This window comes from Pelobates fuscus, chromosome 8, assembly GCF_036172605.1.
Source record: "Pelobates fuscus isolate aPelFus1 chromosome 8, aPelFus1.pri, whole genome shotgun sequence".
Taxonomy (NCBI): domain Eukaryota; kingdom Metazoa; phylum Chordata; class Amphibia; order Anura; family Pelobatidae; genus Pelobates; species Pelobates fuscus.
This window is the reverse complement of record NC_086324.1, coordinates 77,588,419-77,615,333: the sequence shown is the minus strand read 5'-3', so window position 1 is coordinate 77,615,333 and position 26,915 is coordinate 77,588,419. Positions and strand designations below refer to the sequence as shown.

The window sequence follows — 26,915 nt, the reverse complement described above, 5'->3', positions numbered from 1 at the left end:
AGCTCTCTTAATATCTCTGCATTTTTCATAACCATCAAAGCCATAAGACTGGTTGTTTACCTTTAATTCTGTGTTTTTGTTTATTTCTACACAACCCAGTATGACTTCAACATGTTAGAGTATATGTACCACCAACAATGTACTACCTAAGAGACAGATGTTTTGATTACTTGCCAAACACTAGTGTACTCATAGCTATGCAGCATCCGGTACCCAGCTGCAATTTATGTAATTTACAGAACATTCAATTTGAATTGTAGGCAGTGTATTTTTTTTTTTTTTTTTTTATTATTCTTTTTGCACTTGTTTAAAATTGTTGTCCGTTTTAAGCATAGTAAATATCCTTTGCTTTATATGTGGTATGCCATATTTTATATTTAATACTTTGGTTTGCAAGCTCTGATGTTTTCGTTGTTGTAATATTCACTCCTCCAGTTACAGTTACTATATTTCTGACTACAACAAAATTGCTACTTAAAGGGCAAAGTGCATTATATTCATCACAATAAAATGGAACACAAATGAGTGGGATGTTTTTTGGATTTATTTTTCTTTGTTAAACCGGATAAAAGGTTGCTCTTCAATCTCTTGTGTCCTTTTTAAAGGTTCTCAAGCGGAACAAAAACACTAATTTGAATTAATTTGTTATTCACCTCCTGTGCCCAGCACTCCTCAGTCCAAATCGTTAGTATGTTTTATATCTGTCTTTCTAATTCTGTACTTTTACAAGACATTGTTTGCAAAGAAAAAATAGCCTCTGAAATTATTTTTTTTAAAATTTTATTTTTTTATTAAAGCTTGGTGCAGTTATTCATGGTTATTAGGACCTAATGTATAAAAACATTTGTAAAAGACCTGGTTTGTCTGGCATGTATGTCAAAGTGCGGCTTCTGTGTAATTTTGACGTGGACTTATTGTGATTGTGTAAAGTACTAAATGTAAGCTTCTCCGGGAACTGTGTTGCTGCAACAAAGTAATTATGGGAAATGAGACCGCTTGCAATGGGGTAAATGTTGCTTACCATAGTGTTACATAATTTAAAAACTGTCTTTTCACAGAGAAGATGCAGCTGAATGCAATACATATAGAATCTGACAGGCACTATTGTGCAATTTACCCCTTAGGAAACAACTTTCTGTGCATCCTCTAGTTGCTTATAATGGTTTTTCTGCCATGTCAAATCCAAGCCTTTAGGACATTAATGGTTTGGCTCAGCAGATGTTTATGAACTATAAATCTCACGATGCTTAGCCAGCCATTGGACGGTGCCGAGAATTATCCTCCCTACTCTAGGTTAGATTATATTGGTACAGTTTTTAATGAGAATCACAAGTGAAACACTGTAGTTTATACGTAGAGCGCTTTAGTGAGGGATTTTAATTTTGTGTGTATGAGATCTGCCTGTCTGTATACGTCCCCATTATTTATTTTGTGGTATTTAATTATAAGATGGAAAGGTGACAAAAAGTTAATGTCAATCCTGAAAATATAGTGCTGTCCATTAATATGTGTGTATTGGTTTATTAATTGGACTGTATATGTAATGCAATATACCTACAACTGAGAAAAAGGTTCTGTTCTGCAGTAAATATATTGAATCCAATACCGTCAGAGGCTGCTTTATCAATTTTAAGTATTCAGCCATATTCAAGAAATCTATTCTTAAAAAGGTGTAGATGATTTTTGTAGAAAGTGCAGGAATACATTTATATAATAACTATTCTTAAAGGAACACTATAGTCACCTAAATTACTTTAGCTAAATAAAGCAGTTTTGGTGTATAGATCATTCCCCTGCAATTTCACTGCTTAATTAACTGTCATTAAGGAGTTAAATCACGTTGTTTCTGTTTATGCAGCCCTAGCCACACCTCCCCTGGCTATGATTGACAGAGCCTGCATGAAAAAAAAACTGGTTTCACTTTCAAACAGATGTAATTTACCTCAAATAATTGTATCTCAATCTCTAAATTGAACTTTAATCAGATAGGAGGCTCTTGCAGGGCCTAGCAAGCTGATAACATAGCAGGGGATAAGAAAATCTTAATTTAAACAGAACTTGCACTAAAGAGCCTAAATAGGGCTCTCTTTACAGGAAGTGTTTATGGAAGACTGTGCAAGTCACATGCAGGGAGGTGTGACTAGGGTTCATAAACAAAGGGATTTAACTCCTAAATGGCAGAGGATTGAGCAGTGAGGCTGCAGGGGCATGTTCTGTACACCAAAACTGCTTCATTAAGCTAAAGTTGTTCAGGTGACTATAGTGTCCCTTTAACACCATGCTAGTTATAGAATTTGAGGGTCTTTTTGTGGAGAAGTGTTGTGTTGTGTTGAGTTGTTTGTTTTTGTTTTTGGCATGGTTGCCATTTAACAAAAACATCTATGTATGTAAATTTTTACATTCATTTTTATTCATTTATTTTTATTTATTTATTATTTTTTTTTGTTACAATCTTTGGATATATTGTATCATGCCTGCAAGCCATGCTTGTTTTAATTCCTCATTTCTCAGTTCAGTACACTTTAATATACTTTTCAGAATAAGAATTTTTCTTTTCCCATTAAGTTGTCAATTTATTAAAGCCCAGTCCCATAATCTCCCGTGCTCATTTTGTGACAGCTGCACAATCTTGCTTGATGGAATCCATGGTCCGATTTTATGGGGCTGAAACCCTGTGTCACAGGATATTTGCGCACGATTCAGTGGCCGCTAGTTCGTAGCTCAGAGCACACTGCTGTCTCTGATTTAATTTTTCATTTGCATATTACGAGAGAGGAAATTCAAGCTAATTCCAATGGGACTAGACCGAAACGAGCATTTCAAAATATGCTCATCCCTTCCCATTAACCCCCTTGAGTCATTGTAAATAAATCTGTCAATATCTGATTGTGCAGTTTCGCATATATTCCTTAATTAAACTAAACCAGTTAAGAATCTTATCTTTTTATGCTCTATATTTAAAAAGTTTAAAAGCAGTAATTCTGCATTTATAACCTGAAATATAGTCTGTTCCTACAAAACTTTTAGAGTGTTTTGTTTTCTTTTATAGTCTCCCAAATTCTGTTAAAATACCAGTGAAACCATTTTTACTTTTTGGAATATCTGGGATTAATTTGCCTTACAAAATGTCATGTCTTTTAATTCCAAAACAAATGCTGTGCTGCTTATTTTGGCATAGGAAATAGGAAGTTGATAAATAGTGTCTTTTTATAAAGCCCTTGTGCATCTGTAATAACTTTGGATGTGCACATGCTGATCACTTTCTTCATCCTTAAACAAAGGCCACCATATATTTCAGAAAGATGGTGCAACTTGCCCCTATGTTGCAATTGTGTGACAATTTGTGGATGACATTTTTTCAATAAGTTGGCAAATTATGGTATTTATGTATATTTTCTAAATAATATAACCGCATTGCTTTAAAATCTTACAATTCTATCTTTATTATGTCATTTACCAAGCATATTTATATCACATGTTCATCCCAATATACTAAAGTTAAAATTTGAATACGGACTTAACCACTCAGTATCCTTTTTAATTCCTTAGCTACTTAACAGAAAACATGGTGATTCGTTTATAAAATTCATAATGTTAAGAGGAATGCATGGACTTCAGAATCACTACAGCTTAATGTAGTGTTCCTAAGGCAATGGGCCTGTCCATACAGTGGTGTTGCTACCCAACACCACCTCTAGTGGCTGTCATTCTCTGCCACTGGATGAACTTTCGGAGTCCTCCAAAAAGTACAGGAACAAAGTTCAGCTTCTCCACGCTGAATGCGCCTCATAGAGATGCAATGAGCCAATGCTGATTGGCACAGCGCAGCAATTTGCTCTGCATGAGCATCAGTCCCCAATAATTTAATAAGGGGAAACATTAGATTGGTTTAGATCATCAGGACTGATGATCTCAGCCGATGGGCAACCAGGACGAGACAGTGCTAGGGAAATAATGCAGGTAAAAACAATTTTCCATGCAGCATCTGGCTTCTGAATTTTCAGATTTGGAAGCACTGAGTGCACTGATTAGCTTATAGCCGTGGCCTGATGCTCTCAGCCAATCAGTGACTCCCCATTCTCTAAACTGGCTGAGAAAAGGTATGTTTCAGAAATTCAGAAGCCGAATGCTGCCAGGGAAAGAGTGGACAGTGTCGCTGGAAGCAACTTTAGGTTTAACCCTTTGAGGTAGGAGTGACTGCAGGGGCCTCCTGGCACCATAACAACTTAATTTAGATGTGTCCGTTTAATTATATGTTGAAGTAGCCATAAAATGTATTCTTGAGTTTAAGGCCCCTGGTCTTTTTGGTCTTTTTTGGTGAGAGCTAGATGGCTGCAGTATCTGGAATGGATAACTGAACATGCCAATTGTAACTTTAATGCTCCGTAGATAAATTTTAGATCTTCATGTTTAACACTCTGTTAAATCAGATTAATTTGTGCTTTGTGCATCCTTCTAGTTTAACTAGCTCTTTTAGCGAGAGAATTATATAAACATTTGGCTTTCTGTTGCCATGGTGACACAACATACCATTTAAAGCCTCTTGATTGAGCCTCCCGCATGCTGAAGACCTTGTCCATCCTTGTTTCTGTACAATAACCTTATCTTTTGTGTAACAAACTTTACAAAAGAAACATTTAATAGTAAAAGTTACAGAATTGTTTGTTGTACATATTTGTTAGCCTTGAATTTTGTGCTGTGTGAAAAAGGGATACTTGTAGCATTATATTTAAATATATGTAAATTACCGATACTCAAATCCACAAATTAACACAATCCCCACTTATTCTTTTGTTTATAGACAAATCTATATTTTTCAGAGCCTTTTCTGACGTTAGGTGATCAAATTTCATATCATATTGCCCTGTGCAGCTGTCAGAAGTATTGCAAATGTTCTTATTGTTAACTACAAGCGTGCCTTGTCTCCTAAAAAAGGAGTGATCACCTTGGTTGGAAGTGTATAATGGGAATCACACAAAATAACTGAGAATGTATAACCCAAATATAACTTTTTATTTTTTTTAAGGATTAACTATAAGTAGCTCCTTAACATTAAAATATATCCCATTTAGTTTTTAATTTATATTTTGTATTCCTCGAATGAGCTCTTGCAACACCTTCAATAAAGCTCTACTAACTTGAATATATCACTAAGGCTTACCTTTATTTATGGGTTGTATTCTCCTCACACTGAACACTTATGTTTGCATTGTATTCAAACTAGGAAATGTTTATTTTAACATTATTATTATTATTATTATTCGAATAGAACATAGACCCTCCTTAGCCTTTTTATGATTTAAAGATACATCGCTATTACAACAGTCAAAGTATCATAATATATTATGATAACCTCCATTTGTGTGGGTATATATGCAAGCTTATGTTTAGTGATGTCCCGAATGGTTCGCTGGCGAATAGTTCCTGGCGAACATAGCTTGTTGGCGGCGGATGGCGAACATATGCGATGTTCGGTCCGCCCCCTATTCATCATCATTGAGTAAACTTTGACCCTGTACCTCACAGTCAGCAGACACATTCCAGCCAATCACAGCAGACCCTCCCTCCCAGACCCTCCCACCTCCTAGACAGCATACAATTTAGATTAATTCTGAAGCTGCATTCTTCTTTTTTTTTTTTGTGTGTTTGTTATACATTATCCTCCATAGCCAGTAACCTGTGTTTATTATACATTATCCCCCATAGTCATTTATTGTTGGACTTAGGCAGCATGATGTCTTAGGCTGGCCCAGAGAGGGAGTGAATAATATAATATATATGTTCAGAAACATATTAGTAATATATGTCAATCGGGTTCATGCAAAGAGGGTGAAAAGGTATTAAAGAAAAACACACTTATTGCATTAAATTTACAAAGCCAAACTTTTAAAAGCTTTCCTCATTTCTTTCTCGGGATGAGGAATATATCGGTTGTAGACTGAGGATTTCCATCTGCCCAATCTTTTAATAATATGCACTGGAGTATCAGTGTTGAAGGAGACCGAAGCTGCCCCTATTCTAAATGAAAGACCCGAGTCATGGATACAACCCAATCTTAGGAGTAGTGTTCTGATGTAGAAGATGAATTTAGCCGTAGTCAGAGGGATTCAATGAGAGTAGTGGTGAAATGTGTGTGGCATGACGGAGTGTGGGTAAGTAAGAGTCAAGTATTTTAACTGGGTACTAGTTCTAGGTGGGTTAAAGTAGTATAGCGGATGGATGAGTAGTTTGGTTTGTTTTAGAGGTTTGTAGAGAAATTATATAGTGATCATGATTTTTAACGATATCCAATATTTTAAGGTGGTCTCAAACAAACATAAAATGCTATATAAAATTTGTGGGAATATCGAATAGTCGTGTACAGTAAATCAGAGAGGGCTCAGAATATCGAACCACCGATCGGTAACCTGGATGAAGTAGGGGCTCTATCTGTTTTATTAAATACACGGCAAAATGCTTTTAATGGGATAGGACGTTAGGAAAGGTGTGTGATTGGGATAAGTGGTTGTGGCTGTATTTACCTTATCCTGGGACCGACCTGGCTCCTAAGCTTGAGCCGTGCGTGGCTGGATCACTCCTGCCTCCACACGAGCCGCATGCGGCTTGATCTCCTCTTCTGACTTAGCCGCGTGCACTGACCGCAGTGATCGGTCACGTGGCCCGCCTGGCACTATGAGCACGGCTCGAGTCACGAGCTCGCTCTTAAAGGGGCAGTGGGAGCCAAAAGTTGATTCAGGCTCCCATTGGCCCACGTCATTCCAGCACCCCCACACACAAACGTTTTGGGGGCACAATAGCTTGCATTTAAAAAAACCAAAAACTTTTTTGACTGTAATATAATAGCAGTCAGTTTCCTTCACACGTGTGCGTTTCAGGGCCTGCCAGGGCACAGTGTCACACCAGTGCAACTCATATCTGGTGTAACAGTAGTGTACATTAAAAAAAAAAACTAGAAATTTGACTGTGAAATAATAGCAGTCAGTTTCCTTCACACGTGTGCATTTCAGGGCCTGCCAGGGCACAGTGTCTGGTGTAACAGTAGTGTACATTTAAAAAAAAAAAAAAATACAGGGGGCTTGTTGTCACCTTTCGGGGAGCCTTGGTGTTGTACGTGGCTGGGTGGAGGAAGAGACCTTCAATGACATCAGTGAGGACAAGGAACGGGACATGGCTAGCTTGGTATCCAACCTTGTGCAAATGGGGAGTTTGCGGTTGTGCAAATGGACTGTTTGCGGTGCGTTAAACGGGGAGTTTGGTCTGTCACTGTGAAGCGGGCATAACCCTTACACTACCTGATCGATACAACATCATACCTGATGTTTTAAAGCATGTTATTCCAAACAATTTAGGAATGTTAGGTGATTTATGCCCTTAACCAGACTCTGCATCAACTATGTAATTTTCCATGGGAGTTTTGCCATGGATCCCCCTCCGGCATGCCACAGTCCAGGTGTTAATCCCCTTGAAACAACATTTCCATCACTATTGTGGCCAGAAAGAGTACCTGTGGGTTTTAAAATTTGCCTGCCTATTGAAGTCTCATATTGGTTCGCCCGTTCGCGAACATTTGCGGAAGTTCGCGTTTGCCGTTCGCGAATGGAAAATTTTATGTTCGCGACATCACTACTTATGTTTATATGTGCAATACATCTATTGACTGACATCAACTAAAGTTGATAAATTTATACATTGCAACCGTCGTAATTTCGGTGACAGTCACAATTTTCTGAATTCGTAAATGCAGGAAAATAATGAACATGTTCTGATACAAAAGGAATGGAAGACCCTGCATGTGAGCTTAGAGTCTAGCAAATATCTTGACTGTTAAGATGTGAAACATACAACCAAAATCAGGCCAAATATGTGTAAAATTAATCTATGCGTTAATGTGTTAATAGCGCTCAACTTATTGCACAAAATGCTATTTAAAAAAAATAAATCAAAATATTTAAATATATTTATACCATCTACATCACTGTCTGTCTCTTTACATTTTCTTTCCAGGTATACACAGATAGTAGTAACATAGCAAGGGAGAAAATAAATCTATATTGTGTAATATTGCAAGTGAAAATTGGTTATTTGGACAAAGACTGTTGTAATCCTACTCACATCGATGGCAGCTTATAAAGAAAAAGCTGTAACACTTTGCACTATCTATAGGATGGTACTTCCTGTTTCTTTAAGTGGAATCTGCTTTTTTGTTTCACTTGTATATTTTCTTTCAGTTGGCCATACGCATATAAAGAAAAAGTAGTACAAAGCACTATCTAGTGCAGGTTACCTCCAACTCGATTGTTTGTTATTTAAAGGGACACTATAGTCACCAGAAAAAATACAGCATATTGTATTTGTTCTAGTGAGTACAATCATTCCCTTCAGGCTTTTTACAGTAAACACTGACTATTCAGTTAAAATGCAGTGTTTACATTAAATCCTAGGTATACATTCACTGGCTGCCCATCAGATGACTGCTAAGAGGTGCTTCCTGGGGCAGTGCTACACACTGAGCAACACTGCCATTCAGAGTGTCTCCACCCTCTGCATGGAGACACTGAACTTTCATCATAGAGATGCATTGATTCAATGCATCTCTATGAGGAGATGCTGATTGGCCAGTGTTGTGTTGTGTTTCGGCGATGTAGCTTCATTTTTACACTACCATAGTTCATGAAAAGAGAATAAATGCAGTTTACTTTTTTTTAATCACCGGGAATGTTTCTAGAAGTTCACACTTAATTTATAACAAAAGGTATCAGGGTAATATTGTACAATAACTTTCTCTGGTTCAACAAATCCATCTTCATCCAGATGTGTGGCACGGCTATGGGGACTAGGTTTGCCCCTAGCTATGTCAGCCTCTTGTTAAATCGATCCGAGCACGACACAGAATGTAGTAAGAGAAGTGTCAGTTATATAAAGCGAAAACTATAGTACTGTAAGCACAGAGAACTTACCACATGGGGCACGCTAAGCATCAAGAACAAAACTACCAGGCTACTTTGTGCTAAAACGTACATTCTAAAAGGGCTTATGAACAAACAAAACTGGTTAAATTGCTGCAAAATAATGGAAAACGTTAAGCGTGGGAATAATAAGTAACTGCACATGATTATGGACCATAGAATAAAACCATCATTGAAACATGGTGGGAGTAGTGTTAGCCATGATGATTAATGGAACTGTTTCACTGGAACTGGGTATTCTATTGATAGATTATGAAGAGAAATCCCTTATTATCAGTTGCCTCAGCACTCATTAGGAGTCCCTTAACTTCTGAAGGACAATACTGCCGAAGAAATCAAGGATTATTTCAAGGACAAGAAGTGCAATGTTCATGAGAGGTCAAGTCAATCATTACCCTGGGTATAACTGAACTGGAACTAAAGATACAATGGTCTGATTTCTGAAGAGCAATTAATACATTTCATTGATCTATCCTTGTATATCACAGTATATTCTGGCATATTATTTAGAATTGTATAATGTAGGGATGCTATATTATAGAAATATTTTGATTAAATTAAATTAAAAGTCGTGCGTCTTTTCAAAACTGGCATTCACTTCAATCACTAATGCTATCTGTCATGTCCTTATCACATACGGGCTTAACATAGGAATATTTTACAAATGAATATATATTCCTATTTTAAAGGACCACTGAAGGTACTCAAATAAGTCATCGGGATGCAGTGGCCCTGTCATTTTAATCCTGCAATGTAAAACATTGTCATTTTATAGATAGGGCTATGTTTACATTACAGTCATAATGCATCTCTAGTGTTGTATTCCTGACTGCCACTAGACTCTGTTGTATAAACATTGAATTCACTATGATGTTTATCTTAGGGAAGCATTGGATTCAGTGCTTTATTATAGGAAGCATTTGATTGGAGGTCACTGTGCTTGCTATAAATGGCCTTCTTATCCCCCATGCTTCTCTATGAGAAGTATTGTATTGGACAATACGATGAAGCGCAATAGCATTTTCTCACTTTAATTTAGAAGGATAAAGAATCCATGATTCAAGAGGGTTTTGCATGGTTTTTAAATAAATTAAACATCTATTTGGTGCACCATATTTATTATAATTTTCTTGTATTTAGTCAGTGCTATAATTTATATAATTTGTGTATATATGCATGTAAGTCCCTACATATATCATGTCCCACTGCCTGTTTTGTACAATGATATACTTCCAATAACACACGAGCGTTTATTTGTAAAACATTTTATTTTGTGGATGGCTTTTGATAATCCCTCCCACCTTGCATAACCCCCCCCCCCCCCCCCCAACAAGCTGTATTAATTGGTTACCATAGCTATATTCTTTATCGCTTTATTTAGAAGCATACCTTGTTAGTCAACCTCTTTCTGTAACTACCACGGAGAGTTCACGGTGGTACAAGCTTGCAAAAGATGGCAGGTCCCCTAGCATCAAGCAGGTGATAATCACCGGATGCATAATACTTGAACAAAAATTGCCTTACACTTATTTTGGCACTTTGGCTGCACGCTTCAGTAATTTCCCATTTTCGTTTAAATATTACAGTTGAATACATTCTTTGATACCTTGTATTACAACATAGCATAGTTTTATCCTCTGCTGGTAATGAACATTCATTATCAGTAAGGTTTGGCACTACTTGGCTTTTAAAAGGAACTATCTCTATTTTTAAAATTCTGAATAATATTATGATTACTTATCACATATGTTAAATCTTTGTTTTGTGAGGTCTGAGAAATATAATCCACAATAATTTGTCTGTACCAGAGTGGCTTCACTTTGGGTCCCAGTGAATCAATCATTGTTATAAACTTTGCCCAGTAGACTACTGAGAAAAATGGTCCACCTCTGGTGACCGTTGGGAAGGGGTGCACTTCCACTCATTGTAAATGCCAAGCAACGGTGTGAGCAAGCAGAATATGTTGAGATATGATTGACTGTTCTAACCCCCCTCACTGTTCACTGAAAATGCTGTTTGCTCCAGAACATGGAGCTGCAGTGCCATGGTCCTGCTTGGCCATGGTACAATCCACAACCTTGTTATGTGAAATCAGTCAAGGTGGGAAAACGTCCTACGGATGTATGGGGGTAAGGAAAGAAACACGGGGGTGTTAAGATGTGATTGAAGGACAGTTAGAGCTGAAAGGGTAAAAGGGGACACAAACGGTGCAATGGGAGACACTCAAAGGTGTGTTATGTGGTGCCGGGGAAAAAAACGTGCCAAGGCTACCAGATACTTTAGGTCTGCCTCTGTCTCTGCCCTTTGAACTTGTCAGTCTACATAAAGTCGGCATAGAACTGCACTGTGAACCTTCCTCTATGAGTTCGAATCCCCTGTACATCAAGCGCTCAAGCACTGTCAGTCACAAGGTATCTGCACGTGGATCAAGTGCCCATATTCCTTTGTTGGATTTGACATGATGTCTAGGAGATGTGAAGATTTTTTGAACACTGGTGAGACCTCACTTGGAGTACTGTACACAGTACTGGAGACCATATCTTCAGAAGGATATTGATACCTTAGAGAGAGTTCAAAGAAGGGCTACTAAACGGGTTCATGGATTGCAGGATAAAACTTACCGGGAAAGGTTAAAGGATCTTAACATGTATAGCTTGGAGGAAAGACGAGACAGGGGGGATATGATAGAAACATTTAAATACATAAAGGGAATCAACACAGTAAAGGAGGAGACTATATATTTAAAAGAAGAAAAACTACCACAACAAGAGGACATAGTCTTAAATTAGAGGGACAAAGGTTTAAAAATAATATCAGGAAGTATTACTTTACTGAGAGAGTAGTGGATGCATGGAATAGCCTTCCATCTGAAGTGGTAGATGTTAACACAGTAAAGGAGTTTAAGCATGCGTGGGATAGGCATAAGGCTATCCTAACTATGAGATAAGGCCAGGGACTAATGAAAGTATTTAGAAAACTGGGCAGACTAGATGGGCCGAATGGTTCTTATCTGCCGTCACATACTATGTTTCTATGTTTCTAGAAAGAGGTAGAGAAACAGAAACCACGTGTGCCCTGACTGTATCTAAACTGCAGTGGATTGTGATGTCAGTTGCTAAATCTTTTATGTTATATTTTAAGTAAAATTGAGTATTAATAAAATAAGGTTAACACATTTCCAATCTTTTATTCAGTGGTGGTATTTGCAGAGAAATTAAGGTTTTCCCTTTAGGACTGACTTGCACTTTAAGAATTATTTAAACACGTAGACATTTAATATATGCGGTTGGATTGTCCATGTTTATAGCTTTAATATTGTGCCCAATAAATGTGTACAAATCTGTGAAATATACAACAGATCTTTTATTACATGCTGCAATGAAACAGTCTTTTTTTTATTAATTTTTTTTTTTTTTTTTTTTTTACCCAAACCTATTCTCTTGGGCTTATTTTAATGGCATGTATGTGTTTGTCCATAATCCTTCCCGACACCTTTTTTTTTTTTTTTTCTCAGTCGCATGAAACATCGAGTAGCTCTCGAGTAGCAATTCATTAAAATTTCAGCTCTCACTATGGCAGCTTCTAAATCTCCATCATGTTAGACTGGCCCAGGGCAACCATTTTAATAACGATGAAATAGCTTATTTTCCTAAGCGTCGGAACTCTGTGGAAATATATCGGAGCTCCCTATTGTCTCTGGGCATCCATAATGCTTTAGGAGAAGCTGTTATTGCCGGCTTGCTAACTATTACCTAAAGTTAATATCATGTTAATTTATTTATTCAAAACCCAAATACAACTCCATTTGTCTCTGAAAGTAACTCTGCTTATATATACATTTAGTTTTTTAATGGCTTTATTCTTTATTGAAAATATTTGAGATAAATTGGTATTCACGGTGCTCTATGCTAAATTCCTCTGAGAAGCTGTTACAGACTGGTAAAGAGAATTGTAAGCAAGGTGTTATGAAAGTTATCACAGTCTCTCAGATATCCTTGGAATGCCTTGCAATGCTTTTTTAAATCTCTTATTGTGTACTGGCAAACAGATGCTGGGAGCCCTCTATGCCTAAGTGCTAAATAGAGAATGTCATCTGAATTATAAATACTATGAAACTTGTTCGACAGCATGTCTGCTCTGATATTGAGGCAAAAAAATATTTTTTATGGATTGTATGGGTTGAACTGCTGATGTCTGTATGAGACAAAACCGCAATATACACAGTAATACATGCAGTTTTATCAATTAGTCATCTGTTTAAATAGCTGTTTTTGTTTAATATATGGGAACCAAAAAATGTACAGAAAAATATTTGTTATGGTGGCAGTATTTCCACTATCTATTGCTCTAATTTTTTTTTTATTATTTATTTTATATATATATATATGAGAGAGATATATAAATAAATATATAATTTTTTTTTACATTTTCTTCTTTTAGGGGATGGCTTAATTGTAGATTGCAGCAATGTGACACAATACGAAGGCAGTGATCAGTTAAATGTCTGCTGCCAAAATTCTGTTTTAATATTTTGTGTGTGTATTTACAAGTATAGCAAGGAAGAATGCGTTGGTAAAAAAAATGAAAAATGTATTTCAATATGATCCTATATATGTATACCCAATCAACCATAATTATTGCTGCGTTTACGGAGTGTAGGTTTCAGTACTTCTGCTTGATCCCTGTTAACAATATTCTGTGTCGGGTAGCTTGACGCAGGTAAAGATGGACATCTAGCCATGAGTCTTTGAGAGATCCTTTAATACAAAAAACCTAGGCCTATACTATGATATATTCAAATGATGATAAATAAAAAAATACAAAGCTTATATTGTACTTTGCTATATCTATCTACTTCTACTTCGCTATATCTCTTAGATTGTTGTTAAGAAATTTCTATTTTTTTCATTGTTCTCGTATAAAAAAACACCATAATGAATCGCACATAACAGGCGAAGGAATGAGGAGTACCGAGGAGTACAAACCGTAACCATAAGCCATGCCAACTCTACGTGGCTCCATTTAGGAATGCTAGTCTTTGTTGTTGGGTTTTAGATTTTTGTGTTTGCCCCAACTAGCTCGTGTAAACGTGGTAACATTTGAAACATGTCTTTATTTGAATGATTTTTTGTATACAGTTTTTTCTTTTCTTTGTATGTTCTAATATCTTTCTCATTTATTTCTTTAGACATGTCTGGAGCTGGAAAGGTATTTGCAGACAGAACCGAAGAAGATGTCGGAAGCATTTGGAGAAGATATTGACTGTTTCCTTAACACCTCCATTGCTCAGGGCCCAGAAGGCAATGCCCGCAAAATAGATCCAATTGTAATTCCTGTAGACATTAGCACGTATGAGAAACGTCCTAGTATGGACATTTTGCTTTCACAAGACAAACTGTTATCTGAAACATGTGTTAGTCTACAGCCTGCCAGTTCTTCTGCGGAGTGCTACACATCCGTAAACCAGGCACAGCTCAATGCAGTGACTTCCCTAACACCTCCATCGTCCCCAGAACTCAGCAGGCACCTAGTCAAAACCTCACAGTCCCTGTCTGCTCTAGATGGCACTGTTACATTAAAACTTGTATCAAAAAAAGCATCTGTTAGCTCGGGAAAGGCCACGGAGTCTGCATCTCCTGGCATTACGTCAAAGTGTGGACTGAGCGACAGCGAGCAAGCTATGGCATCGGGGGAAGCATCCCCTGAAAACAAGAAAAGGGTTCATCGGTGCCAGTTTAACGGCTGTCGGAAAGTCTACACAAAGAGTTCACATTTGAAAGCTCATCAAAGGACGCATACAGGTACAACTTTGGCCTATTTTAGTTATCTGTTTATATAACGCATCAACCCCTTGCACTCTCCCCCCTCTTGTTATAAGCCCTTCTAGCGAAAAGGTGGTGTTAATCCAAGATTTATTGGTAGCAGTGAGAATAGAACTACACTGGCCCAGATGTTGCTTTTCTTCCTAACGTTAACCAAGTGGACGAAGTCTTACTATGTTGAAACGCGCAGGCCTTAATATCGCTGTCTTACAAGGGCGCACAAAAAGAGAGATCAGTTTTATCTGCAGGAACCTCTCCCTCTCATAAACTACTAGTAACGGATGCAGAGGTGTCAGCCCACTTCAAATTCAGGACACAGTGGATTCTGAAGTCTCTAAAGGTCCTATATTAAATCCACTAATCACTTACTATGTTCATCTGAGTTCCTGTTAAAGGCAGCTAAATTACAACAAGGGCTGGATAAATTCAAACTTACTGTAACACTGCATATAAATTAGTAAGACACATTTGTATTTTATGACTCTGCTTGAAGTGTGGCTACACAGAATAACAAGCTGCAATAACTTGAAATATATTTTATATTATATTTATATTTTTCCTACATCAATAATGAGTTGTCAAGAGTTAACATTTTAACATGCCTTCCAGCATTTTTAATAGACCAAGAGAGACACTTTAATTTTAGGGTTGTGAGTGGGGACCATTGGCAGGACTGCGTTTAGAAATGTGAACTGCCTTACTGATAACATCTTATGCAACCAAAAAGACTGATTTCTAAACACATTTATTGTAGTTCAAATACCCATCACTGGGAGTATTATTGCAGTGGAGCTCTGTTATACACTCAGACACACCAACAATATAGAGCTCCAAGAAAAGAGTGGAAGAGGGATTTCAGTTTGAAATAGGGACCATCTCTTAAATAGGGACTCTTGTGAGTATGTTTTAAGGGCTCAGATGCCACATTTAGGGCAAATAACACAAATTAACCTAAATGTTGTCACTTTGTCATCAAACCTGCCACAACTCTGTAGTGAATAAATACCTGTCATTGTCATTTTCCACTTTCTGGTAATATCCTCATCTCCAATTGGGCATAGCTCTGGGGCAAAACGTGGTTAGTTTATTTGCATTTGTGTGTAGTGTTTGGTTTTTGAATGCAGGGGTATGTTTATATATAAAGTTGGTGTTTTAATAGATGCATGTTTGTATGCAGGGGTTTATTTGTGTGTAGTGTTGGCATTTGAATGCTGAGATGTGTGCACATATACGCATACACTTCCACACACACTGTGATACACACACTGACACACAAATGCAGATACACAGATATGTACATTGACACACATGCAGAAATACGGATATACACACACACACACACACACAGACACATGCAGATACACAGCCACACACTGACACACATACAGATACACACATGGATACATACACTGACACACATACAGATACACACATGGATACATACACTGACACACATACAGATACACACAATGTAATTTTTTTTAAAACAAAGTGAAACTAGTGGAGTAAAAGTTGCTAAGCACATGAAAGGTGATTCCTATAAACCTTAAAACACAAATATTCTACAAAGTGTCAGTGCTTCAAGTAGTTTTCCCCTTAATAAAAAGGGGGAAAAAAAATTAATCACAATATTATATTATAAATCTAGTCTTGATTCACCTCCACACTGGTGAATATACACTGACCAAATAAGAAAATATATTGTGGTCAGAAGTAAAATGGTGTAGAAAATCCACCGTTCAGAATTGTAGTAATGTCTTTGTGGAAATTACTTCAAACAAATGAAAGTTCAAACACTATTTATTCATCAAGAAGATTAAAACCAAAATTCCTTGTAAAAAATATGTAGAAATGTTAAAAATAGCAAAAGTGGTATAAAAGATGTTAGTAACCACTATTAAGTCCTTGAAAAACACCTCTTGGTAGGTCGATACGTTGCTGTCTGGTTTTTTTTTCAATAAACTCACACTTTGAGTGCCTGGGAATCTTTCCTACTGCATTAAAGAGCTACATGGCCTGACCAGACCTTTTGCTGGTAGTTCCGCCACTGGTGTAGGTACAATTTGAACCCCATTCCCATATACAAATAAAAAAGCTTTTACACCAAGAGTCCATTTAACTGCTTTTCAAACTCAGCACAGACTTTGCATGAAAATGAGGATGTTCCCACCAGTGTAATGCATAGCCCATCATGATGATACTGCATTATATCTCCGAATGACTTTCACATTTGCTGGATTCTCATGGATATAGGATTTGTTCTTCTGCACAGATTCTAAAAGATCCAAAAGGGTAAGCCCCCTTTCTTTATAATATTATTCCTGGCACACATTTCCGATAACCTGTATAATAGTTTAAAGTTGCCAATTATAGTGATTATACAGACAGACTTGCTGGCACAGTCATGTGCCCCATTTTAGATTGGTCTGAAGATACTTTTTTTTTTTTAGCCCAAGGTTGATCTATTTTCTGCACTCGAGTTGATCTATTTTCTGCACTCGAGTTGTGTTTTGGCAGTATTTGAGGCTTACCCTTCTTGAAATAAATCAATACCTTTCACAAAGAAAAAATTGCATGGCACTGAAAACACTTACCACGTGATACTCGACAAAAATCAGAAGAGGTTATTGATTGGATAACGATGCAAGATTGTAATTCGAGTATTTTTTTAAAAAACAATTCTTCTATAATATAGTAACTCATTTTCTCTTTGAGAAAAGACTAACATCACTAATTGTTTGGATTAGATATTTTCTAGCAGAAGGGATGTCTCTACCTGGTACTTTTCTGGTACAAACTCTACCTGGTATTTTTCTGTCTTGCCCATGTTTTGTTTTGTCCCCTCTAATCTATTTATTTGTCCGGTTCCCATGTCTGCTATTGTTCCAAACTCTCCCATTTAAATTTGCCTAGAATAAAATTTTGCACAAATTTGTTCATTTTTCGTAGCTTGTTGGTCCCCTTTTTTATTTTACCTATGCAGTCTCCATCTCGCTCTTAGTCTCATTGGCAAATTAACCCTCAGTTTCTCTCATCTTCTTTTTTTTTTTTTTTTTTTTTTAAAGGGATGACCGCTATATTTTGTTTTCAGCAAATAAAGTACATAAACAAAGCTGTTTCAGCTCCCCTTTTTTTTTGCACACCATTTTGGCACCAGAGGCTTTTTCGATATTCTTGTTTGGCAAGACTGGAGGAAGCACCTGGTCGTGTGTTCTGCCAACACAGACCAGACCGTAAAAGAGCAGCATTAGAGATCTATGTAAGCAGGTAAAAACATAGACCCAGTGCTTCCTCTTGTAGCACAATTAACCTATAGCAAAATAAGATGTAACATATCCATGGAATATCCGACAAAGTCATTGCAAGACTTGACTGGCAACCCTTGCTTTTTTTTTTTTTTTTTGAATTCTTTATTTTTGTAGTGCATAAAGATATAACAACGCGTATGTGGTACCCCAAAGGCATTCCACACGCTTTTCAATGACATTCACGACATTGGGGAACATTATAATATTTGCACAATTTTTGTATTAATGTAAAAGATAATTTCCGTTTCGTGTAGCTTGAAAGCGGGTTCAACACTTGAGACAGGAAACAGTTAAGTAAGATCATATATATAGATACTTTATGCACAGAACACATGCTTTTCTAATAAGTAATGACCAGCTATTCCATTTAGTGAGAACTAACAATTACAAGGTAAACCAACGCATGTGATATAGTAGGACTCAGGCTTGGTAGTTACCCGTATAGGTTAAGTTGGGGTGTGTGATTTGAGGCCTGTCTGCTATACATGCTGTGAGTGGTGCTAACTGTGCACTGAGTGGGCAGGTAGCTGTAAGGGCAGCATTGAGTCTAGGTTGTAATGGGAGATGGGACATGCTGCTAACCCTTGCTTTTTATTGTCAACAACCACTCACTTTAGCATACTATTTCACACACCATGTATTTGTCTTTTAAATTATTATTATTTAGAGTGGCTCTGTTACCTTTCTGGAATCTGCATATTTTGCTGCAACCTCTTGGTGTGCGGTGGGTTAATATACTGACCTGAGGCTGCCACCTTCTTTCTTCAGCTCTTGGCACTTAATCTGCCAGAAGCCCATGAGAGTACAGCTCTAATATCTCTGGAGGATCCAACAAGACCACAGGAACCTCCGTAAATATTGTCTCACAATGAGCGAGACGATGCTCTATTCCCCCAGCCATCACAACACCCATCAAGTGAAAAAAACTTGACAGAGGTAGCTCTGCCTTTTGCCAAGTTTTAGCAAGTGGATGAAAAATACAGAAGTCTCTACTTTGCCTTATGAATTTTAGAAGAGTAGATCAAAAAAGAAAAAAAGGAAGAACAGAGTAGGAGTAAGGAAGAAAAGAGGAACAGATTAAAGTTAGGTAAATTTAGATGACAAAATCACTGTAATATCCCCTTTATAATGCAGGTTATAGCTTATTGTTATGTAGGACTGTGCTTTGAAGGGCAAAAACATATAATAGAGAAATCATAGGAGGACATTGACAGAATGCAGAATTGGGCAGATTAGATGGCAGATGAAATTGAAAATGGGACAGCAGCCAAAAATTGATTCCCCCCTCCTCCAGTTTCTGGCAAGAGAGATTCCTAAGCCATTTAGTATGGTGTTTAAAAAAAAAAAAAAAAAAAAAATATTATTTTAAATTAAGCTGCTGCCTTTCCAAAAAGGCTCTTTAACTGGATATAAATTCTGCACTAATCTCCAACGTGCTGTTTTTGAATTTCAACTAACCTGCTAGTTAATATTTAAATATATATGATTTAATCTTTAGTCCCACTGATGGGTGTTGCAAACAAGAAATCTAGAACGAAAAACAATGTTTCAATTATCGGATTATTCTTTAACCCCTGCAGAGTCCTCAACCATAGTGCTTCTGAAATGTGTAAGATAATACAGTGTCATTCTTTACATTTGTGCCAATTTCATGCATAGCAAGGGGGGTTCAAGAACTCACTGCGTGTTATACTAATTAAGGATGTCACTGGCACAATGACACAAAGTGGCAAAGGTATTTTCTCATATTGTGGAGAAGAGGGATGCAATCTACCATGGTCGATATATCCATACCCATTGCTCCCAGACACAGAAGAGAGCCATGTTTGAAAGGAAAGAGTCTGCTCTTTCAAACAAGAGTCACTTGCCCCATTAATTTGTTGTAGGTGACCTCGACATAATTGGTGATCATTTGCAACAACTGCAAAAAAAAATAATTTTTGGCTTAGAGAGTGGTGGCACTAATGGGCAAGGTATGCATCATTAGAAGGCATAACATAGGCCATTTCCATTTGGGATGCAGTTAAATACCATTATAAACCCACATCAATGTCCATCTGACCTGTATGTTATGGAGAGAGATGTAGGCTCCAGTCCCCCATCCATGTACATTGATGAAAACGTTTCATGTCCCATCCATTTCTAGTGGTCTAGTCCTTGGTGTACAGAGGTAATTTCCTAGCATGTTTGCGGTCAGCAGCTGAGAAACGTCATCTAGCTGAGCCTGCATTCTGGATTTGGTCTTTTTTCTCTAACCAGTGCAGTAGAAGATCCAGTAGAGAGAGAAACTGTTCTGGTCTACACCATTCGCTTTGCAGGAACCTTACAGATAACTGTATGTAAACGTCTTCATTGCTTTATCACATAGAGTCTCATGCTAATAGAACTGCTTTATTATTTAGTAAATTAACGAAGTACGGTTGTCTTAAAAATCTAGCTTAAAAGGGAATGAAGTTGTTTTTCATCAGTCTAAGGTCCTCTGGATACCAAACATAGAATTAACCACGAAAAGGGGAATGCTGGGTACACGGGCAAATTACAAACACATTGTCCAATTTAAGAGCAAAAGAGCAAACTTTTACATCACACTCCACTCACTTTCTTAATTTTATTTGAAATGTTTTATGCCGATACTGTTATAAATGGCATGCAATTATAATACAAGAATAGTTAAAAACGTTACAGAATATATTTAACAATGTGAGTGAGACAGCAAACCCACAAACTTCTGTATACTAGTAACCCAAGGGATAAATTTCCCCCTGCCCCCTTGCCAGCGCTCCACTGCTTATGAATCCCAATTATCTGAAAAATGGTATATCATGCAAACAACCACTTTGCAATTATCACAATACATTGATACAACTTAAAGAAGAGCAAGTGTTATTAGTAAACCATTTGGTAATTGCTCCTCCCTTGTGTCAAGGTTTTACATAACATTATTTAATGTGGTTTGGTAATGCATGTTGTATACAGATATATATTCTAAACTAGACTCTTTGCAGTGACGGGGTTAAAATATATTTGTGTTTGACAATGTAAGACAGCAAGAAAAGCTAACAAAGCTGTACTTATGGCTACATACAGTGTTAAGGTGTTACAGAGGGAGTCAGGGCAGAGTAAGAGAAAGGTGTGGAGAACACCTTTGAGAGAATGCTGGTTGCTAGGCAACCTCATCAGCATTAAATGCAGCATGCTAATTGGCTGCAGTGTTAAATCCTGGGTACCAGCCTTTGCTTGCTGCTCAGCTGTTTCTCCTCAGTCACTCTGTTGCTAGACTACTGCAGCCCTGCTCACGGTTTCCCTAGAATCTAAGGGCTAATTGGCTGGCTGCTTGGTGGTTCTGCCGAGTACCAGTCTGAGCCTGCATCTCGGCTGTTCTCCCTAGAGGCACTCTGCAGGAGGGGGAGGGGGGGAAGAGAGGGAGAGAGAGACAAGGATATGTCTGCAATTAATGGAGCACAAGTGTAAATTCTGTACAATGTCTGCCACCTGCGGCCCCCTGACTCAGCCCTTAAAATCAAATCCTTTATGTCTGTATGCACATCACAATCCTCTCTCTCGGATTAGTTTTTGACTGTTAGAAGAAATGCTCCGACCTAATGGAAACCCAAACTATCTTGCTGTTATGAAATTATGTAACCGTTTTAAGGTATCGAGAAGGTTAAAAGAAAAGTGCAATTGCACAGCAGCTGTGATCCACAGTGAGGATTTCTTTCATAATTGATGATCTGCGCAATAGCTTTTCAAAGTCAAACACTGAAGTATTTTTCCAGAAATACCTAATAAACGCAGCACAGAAATATCTAAAAAGCATTCTTTTTATTATATGTATTTGTTTGTGTATGACTAGGTCTTTGTATGTATATCTGATATAAACAAATATATATATATATATATGTATATATATAATGTAACATTTTCAAGATACACATACATTCAAATCATAATAAAAGAATATATATTATATGGTATTTTGTTAGACTTTAACATTTTATAGAACAGTCACTCATAATATTCATAGAACATTTTAGAAATCATGTTATGTAGTATAGGGGGGGGGGAAATGTTTCCTTATTTAATACGCTTGCACTGCATGCTGGAGCCAGACTTCTATCTACCTATTTAGTTCATTATAACCTAGTGCTAAACTTAACTGGATAAGACTATGCAGTTGGACCAATGGAAGACCATTCCTACTTCTAGGAATTATCAGCAATTCTAGGATATAAACCATTTTTGGGCTGTGCACTTTACCCCATTTAATAAGCACCAAAAGCTGCTTATTTGCCAGCTCACATTACTCCTTCACATTTATCCATTATGACTTACCATAGTTGTGTACATGCTTTGGAATGGCATTTCTCATCAAGAGAGGGTGGCAATATTCCCCCAGGCCACTGATTTATAGTTATTACTATTTTCATGTATTAGATAGTGCCAACATATTCAAGACCTTTTACAATTATAGAAAGTGGATATTAGAGGTAAAGAAGGTCCTGCTCAAATGAACTTAGGATTTTCTGCTTTGACAACAGCATCACAGCATAACACTAAAATATATTATACCATTATTATTATTATTATTATTATTATAGTCTAGTTCCTGCAGTATTAGTGTAAAAAAAAATAACTTTGGAGTTGGTAGTGTTGGGACAATATGTTAGTTTGGTCTCAAAATGGGCTATTTTTTGTTTTTTTTGTAGGTGCAGCCAGCCTTCCCCTGTTTCCCAAGATGCCTTTAAAGCATTTTAGATATCTGTGCATCATGGAAATGTAGTTCACAACACAAGTAGTCAAGGCTAGGAGTCCCTGTCCAATATAAATAATCTACATACAATGTGATGGAATATAGAATTATTCATGTGAGTTTCTTTCACAACACGAGGTACCTGAGGCAAATCGTGACATGAAAAGGACCACTACAGGAACCCAGACCACTTCATCTCATTGAAGTGATCTGGGTGCACCTTCCCTAACCCCTTAACCCTGCAATCTAAAGCATTGCAGTTTTCAATGTAAACTATTGCAGAGTTAAGACGGCCTCCAGCTGTCTACCCAACATACACCCTTCCTGCTGTTTCACAGAGTTCTCACCCTGTGCACAAGGACAACCAGCATCTATAAATCCCCCATAGGAAAGCATTGATTCAATGCTTTTCTATGAGGAAGACCTTAAGTACGTGAGGTGCTCACCGCGCATGCACATTAGTTTCCTCCTTGGCACTGGAGGAAGCGAAAACAGAGCAAGCACCGAGCGACCTCTGCGCTGGAAAAGGATGTTTAAAGGTTTTTTTTGTTGTTTTTTTTTTCATTAAATCCCATTAACTGTGGGGGGCATAATGGAGGGAGACGTAGAGGGTCACTACAGTGTTGGTAATACAGTACTGTGTTCCTAACACTATAGTTTTCCTTTAAAGCTATTAAGCTATCCCAGATATGCAATTCCTTTTCTGTGAGTGCCAACAGTCCCAAATATGCATACGGAAGCACAATGTATTGAACTATGCATTCAGAAAATGGCCATACAATTATTTCAGTGAAAAATTGTCTGGACTTTGTTTTTTTTTCTGGCCTTTAAAGAGTGCTTAATTATTATGTAACTAGTGACTAGAAATTAGCTGTTCAAAATGCACAGTGTGCAACCTTGGGCTCACTTAAACGATTGTGTTGGCAGCAATTATTTTCTTCACTATGTTTATGTTTTCAGTATATGCCATAGTATTAACAATTTGCCAAAGGCCGTATATAAACTTGAATGAATTGGACAATCGGTGAACATTTCCACATTTATTAAACAATGTGCACATGTCCAATAATGCTTCTTAGAATTGCAACCTTCCCAAACGCCGGTATCTATTTCAAAATATACATATTTTGTGCATGTCTGTTATTGAAATATGAGCAAAAGATGTAGAGAAAACATACAGCTTTCTTTATTTACCCAAGGAAACCTGTGCTTAAAGACTGGAAAGGGGGGGGGGGGGGGGGAGAATCTGTTATCATGCAAAAATAAATGTGATCATATGATGCTCCGTTAAATGCATTTTCTGGTATACAAGAAGCTTCTCCCTCCTCTGACCTTCCTGGTGGATGCCATACTTCAAAAAACTTTAATGTTTTTAGATGATTAGCTCACTTTTCAGTTTGCATGTTCTAACACCCTTAACATCGGAATTGTCAACTGAAGGATCCCCTGTTTCAGTTAATTCCTACACATTTATGTAACATCATCTATTTTAGTATGTGTTCAGTGTGAATTTCAGCAGTTATTTTCACCTCCTCTTCCATGAATTGTTGTTCTCAAGCCTCAATTTCCCTCACATTAGGTGCAATATCACAAGCTCTCTATTGCCTCATCACTAGCACTGAATATGTAATTCCCTGTCCTTACTTATCCTGAATTGTACATTTTTAGATGCTTTCTCCAGCTTCTTGTGAAAGTGCATTCCCTCTTTGAGTCATATACTGCAGTAGAATTATGCTAGTGCCCTTTAACAACCTATCCAGTTGTCAAGGTCAGAGTGCTTGTAATACCCTTTGTAGACAATGACCTGTAATTACACTGAACCCTGACTAGCAGACACACAGTACTTGTTAGTACCTGTTGTGTTACCAGGGCAAAATGAGGCTTGTAGCTAATGGTTGCTATATTCATACCTCTGCTAAAGTGCCTCAGTTGCCCAGCTTTTAGTGTGTTACTGGAATTTACATCCCTTGTAGAAGATATAGACTGTTATTTTATTTAAAATGTTTTATGAGGAAGGATACATTATTTTTGTAAATTTATTGTGTGTGTGTGTGTGTGTGAATATATAGTCAATACAATGTTAAACACATAATTTCACACTAGTCAAGCCATAAGACTTGCTTTTCCCAAGGAAATCTCACATTTGCAGTGATTTTACTACTGCAAGGGATTCTGGGTGGGCATATGCAAATTAGTTCAACAAAGAATCACATTTTGCCTTATTATCCATTTTAAATATGGATTCCTTGGAGTTTGTGTTTGCTGTTTACAACATCTTTAAAACACAACTCAGGAAGAGATATACACTCACACTGTTAAACATAATAGGAGCCAAATACTGTATCATAAAGTGCAGCTGCTTTATGGATGTTATTATTTTTACTGTGCTATAACCTTGTATTGCAATGCTTCAGCCTAAACGAGGTCTTTTTCAAATATCTCTAACATTAGAAATGATCAGATCTCTGCACGGTCATATTGCCCTTTATAAAACACAGTGCACAGGTAGTTCTTGATCTATTGAGTATTTTTATGTATGTATTTATTATTTGCTAAGAGCTAATGAGCGTTATTAAAGAAATGCAAAGTTATTGATTGACTCTTTCCTCCTCCTTTATACTCCTCCTTCCTCAAAACACCATCACTTAAGAAATTGACAGTTTGAGACAGTATATTTTTAAAGCCATTCCAAATGAAACACCTGGACAGAAAAATAATGGCATGTACTTCAGCATCAATTTTAAAACCAATTACTATGACACAAATTATAATATATCGCAAATATTATTTCATTTGCATTTATGTATAGAAAATGCAACTCAACCCTGATGCTTGGGAAGACAAAGAACCTTCAACTTCAATCTGGGCCCCCTAGTCCCCCACACAAAACATAATTAAAGGAGTGTTTTAAAATGCCTTCAGGAGCTTAATGGGACAAAGTCAAGACGGCTGAACCAAGAGACAAAAAGTTTTCCCGAGGACCGTAGATCTAATTGAAATCTTCTAAGGAGCATCCGGAAGTACTGGGTCGGGTCTCTATGGATCCAGATTCTTTGTTATTTGATAGCTTCTATACAACACTTAAAAGGTAACTGGGATTTAGTTCTAGTTGCCCCTGTAGATGGGACTGTAATGTTCAAGATTTTGCGTTTCTCCAAGTTTACTTTGAATTCACCAGATTGCTATATGCAGTGAACAGTGTCATGAGATTTGAAAGTATTCTTGTTGTTTGGCTATCCAGTAGCATCATATCATCGGCATTGTCACGTTTACATAGATTGAGATGGAGCTCAACTGCAGATTTCCTTGGATTTAGTTGAAGATTTAGATTTATAGAGAATAATGTAGGAACTGGCAATACAATATAGGAAATACGGTTACTGTATCTTTAATTATTCGGTTGAAGTAGGAAATAGGTACTGTATCTTTAAATACTTCAATATTGGCAAGCGGCTTCCTTATTGCAAACAAGTATAGTTGCTTTTGCAAGAGATAAGTTAATTGAATGAAGCTATAATGAAGTTTAAACCAACAGAGAATTGAATGAGGAATTAAGCTAGCAGGATCAGCTGGAGCCTGGAAGGTTAGAGAGCAGGTTACAGCAGATTTGATTTGAGGACTTGAGAGCAGACCAAAGGATGAGTGTTCAGGAGTCTTTGAGAGGAAAAGTTCGTATAACAGAAGAAACGATTAACTTAGCTTCCTGAGGCTGAAGTTTGGTTCAAGAGTTCCCCTCCAGGAAGGTTCTTTGGGAGACAGGACGAGAGGAGTCAGATACAAGCCGTGGTCGAGGAGAGGAGAAGGCGGTTAGACGAGTTTCAGTCCGATTCGGGACACAGGTAAGTTGCAGAGAGAGATTTTCAGCCGGTTAAGTTCCGCGGTACGCCGTTCATTAATCCAGCGTCTTGTGTCTGGCGCGGTCGCATTATGTAGCGTGATGAGACCGCGTCAGAGAGTGGGTGTGGCTAAGCTGCGGCAACCCGGAAGAGACAGGAATTACTGGTAACGGGCATGACAGGCATATGCTGCGACCCTATGATCCAGACCTTCCTTCGCCTCCATAAAACCT

At 37.4% G+C, this 26,915-nt stretch overlaps 1 protein-coding gene across 1 annotated transcript in view; it reads left to right on the top strand.

Moving 5' to 3' along the window:
- KLF7 (KLF transcription factor 7) overlaps positions 1-26,915 on the top strand; it is a 129,115-nt gene that overhangs the window by 73,846 nt on the left and 28,354 nt on the right. The window contains exon 2 of the mRNA XM_063430091.1: positions 14,155-14,767. Within this exon, the coding sequence (XP_063286161.1) occupies positions 14,155-14,767 (613 nt within the window). The remainder of the gene's footprint in view (positions 1-14,154; positions 14,768-26,915) is intronic.